At 59.5% G+C, this 2,201-nt stretch overlaps 1 protein-coding gene across 1 annotated transcript; it reads right to left on the minus strand.

Moving 5' to 3' along the window:
* Nucleotides 1-401: 401 nt before the first annotated feature.
* On the minus strand, nt 402-1,184 carry LOC126232494 (uncharacterized). The gene has a single exon (XM_049942744.1). The coding sequence runs from the start codon at nt 1,182-1,184 to the stop codon at nt 402-404; it is 783 nt and encodes a 260-aa protein (XP_049798701.1).
* Nucleotides 1,185-2,201: the final 1,017 nt, after the last annotated feature.

Below are 2,201 nucleotides of genomic sequence, written 5' to 3' on the forward strand. Positions count from 1 at the left end.
GGATGTGTGGCGCGGCGCGCCGAGTGCAGAGCAGCGCGCGCCGCCTGGGCCGGGCTGGGCCCGCCCGGCGGCGGGCCGCGCTGTTGTCGCGGACGTGAGCGCCCCCTGGCGGGTGGTCGGAGGCGGCGCGGTGGACGTGTGTCCGGTTGGCCAGTGCACATTGCGAGTGGCTGGCTGGCGGTCGGCGGCGAGACGGGAGAGGAGGTATGTGTCGCGGGCGCCTTTGCTGCGCTGCGTCGTTGCGTGCCTGGGCGTGCGCCTGTCGACTGTGTGTGACTGTGTTGGGCGTTGTGCCACGTACGTGTGTGCTCGGCCGAAGGCGTCGGAAGAAAAAGAGAGAGAGAGACGGGCGGGAAAGTGGGTCGGTGTGCGTGCGTCGCCCGTGATGCGATGATGTCGCGTCATGTCATGTCATGTCTTTGCGAAACGGCTGCCGAGAGGTGTGGAGCGGGAATGTGCGTTTGGTGGTTGCCGGCCGGCCGGCAGTTGTTGGTGGTTCCTCCTGTGTGGTTGTTTGTGCTGCTTTGATGGCAACGTGGAAGGACGCCGGTTTTTCCGTGCCTTGCGTGTGGTTGTGTCGACGGTGACTGGTTGGGGGTGTGCGCCGATGCACGTGCCATGTTGTTATGTTTGGGTCGTGAGTGTGTTTTTGGCTGTGTTGTTGTGTACGGGAAGGGGGAGAGAGGAGGAGGCGGCGGCGGCGGCGGCGGCGGCGGGGGTGATAGTGCGTGCAGTAGTGCCGTTGCGACGGGCGTCGGGTGGAGCCGTGCGTAGTGGCGGAAAGGTGTAGGTTGCGGGAAGCGAGCCCGTCGCGTGTCGTCGTCGACGACGGGGTCGCGTGCGCTGTGAATCGAGAGTGGCGGGAAAGGGGCAGCGTGCCGCTGTGTCGTGGTCGTTAGCAGAGGCCTGTGTGCCTGTCCGTTTGTTTTCTGTCGGACGCTTGGTGCGAGGTGTTTGTTTTGTTTTGTTGCCGCCGCCGCGGTTGTTTTTGTTTGTCGGCTGTGCTGTGTCGGTGGGTCGGCGAGCTGTTTTGCGGTGCGTGAATGTGTTGGTGCAAAAGTGGCGGCGGCGTCATGGCTGCGACCGCGACGAGCCGCGGGCGCGCCATTGATGATGTTGAACACAGAGCGGCTGTGTGCAATGGGAGGCCTTGTGTACGGGTAGCGGTGTTGTCGTACGTGCATCCGGCCCGGTGCGGAAAGCGCCGTTGCGGTTGCGGGTTGCCTCTGGTCGCGACGTGTGGTGCTCGGCTTTGTGGGTTTTTTTGGTGCCCCTTTGGCCGGTGGGTGGTGTTTGTTGTTTTGTGTGTGTGTGTGTGTGTGTGTGTGTGTGGTCGGTCTCTTTGGCGCTCGGTATATATCTGCCTCCTGCTCGGTCTTGTTGTCGACGTCGTCTGTAGTTTTTTGCGGCTTGCCGACGACCGACCGACCGAACTACTACCTACCTGTGACAGCTACGTGTGGCGCCCGAAGGTGAACGTAACGTGACCTCGGCGCCCTTAGCCTAACCTAAGATGTCCGGCCGTAAGGTAGGTGCGGCCACCTGACGCCTCACGTCCGAACGCTTAACCTAACTTTGACGCCTAACCTAACTTTAACCCTTAACCTAACCCACGTCCACCTAACGTAACCTAACCTAACCCAAGCGACGCCAACCCTAACCTAAGGTGTTGTACACTGCGAATGTCGAAGGCATGTTATAGTCTTAGGTGGAGAGCACTACACGCAACAAGCGGCTACACGGGTAGCAGGGGTTGTGTGGCGTGGGCTGGGCGGTTTTGTTAGGTTAGATGGCCTTGGGCAAGTACAGAAAGGGGGCAACAGCAGCCTCAACGGGTGCGGGGACCAAGCAGCAATCGGTATCGTTTGTTAATTGTCAACTGTCGAAGCTGCGTTGGTACAGTACCGGAACCGCAAGCGCTGACAGAGAAAGCACCGAAGCTCTGCAATCGTGATAAGGTACAGAAAGCTGGCTGACGCCAGGGATAAATTCTGCCGAAATTGTCACAAAGGTACAGACGGTGTTTTAGAAAGGCTCGATTGCATGCAACCGGTGGTGGTGTGTTCGTCGCTGTTTGAGTAGTAGTTTTGATCCTGTAGTGAAGTAGAGGTGGATGGTTCCTGTGAAATATTGTGGGTGGAGGTTACACCCAACAACCGAGCTAGGTTTAATAATAATTGGCTCCTTTGACCGACCTCCCG

Source organism: Schistocerca nitens, unplaced genomic scaffold (assembly GCF_023898315.1).
Source record: "Schistocerca nitens isolate TAMUIC-IGC-003100 unplaced genomic scaffold, iqSchNite1.1 HiC_scaffold_519, whole genome shotgun sequence".
Classification (NCBI taxonomy): Eukaryota; Metazoa; Arthropoda; class Insecta; order Orthoptera; family Acrididae; genus Schistocerca; species Schistocerca nitens.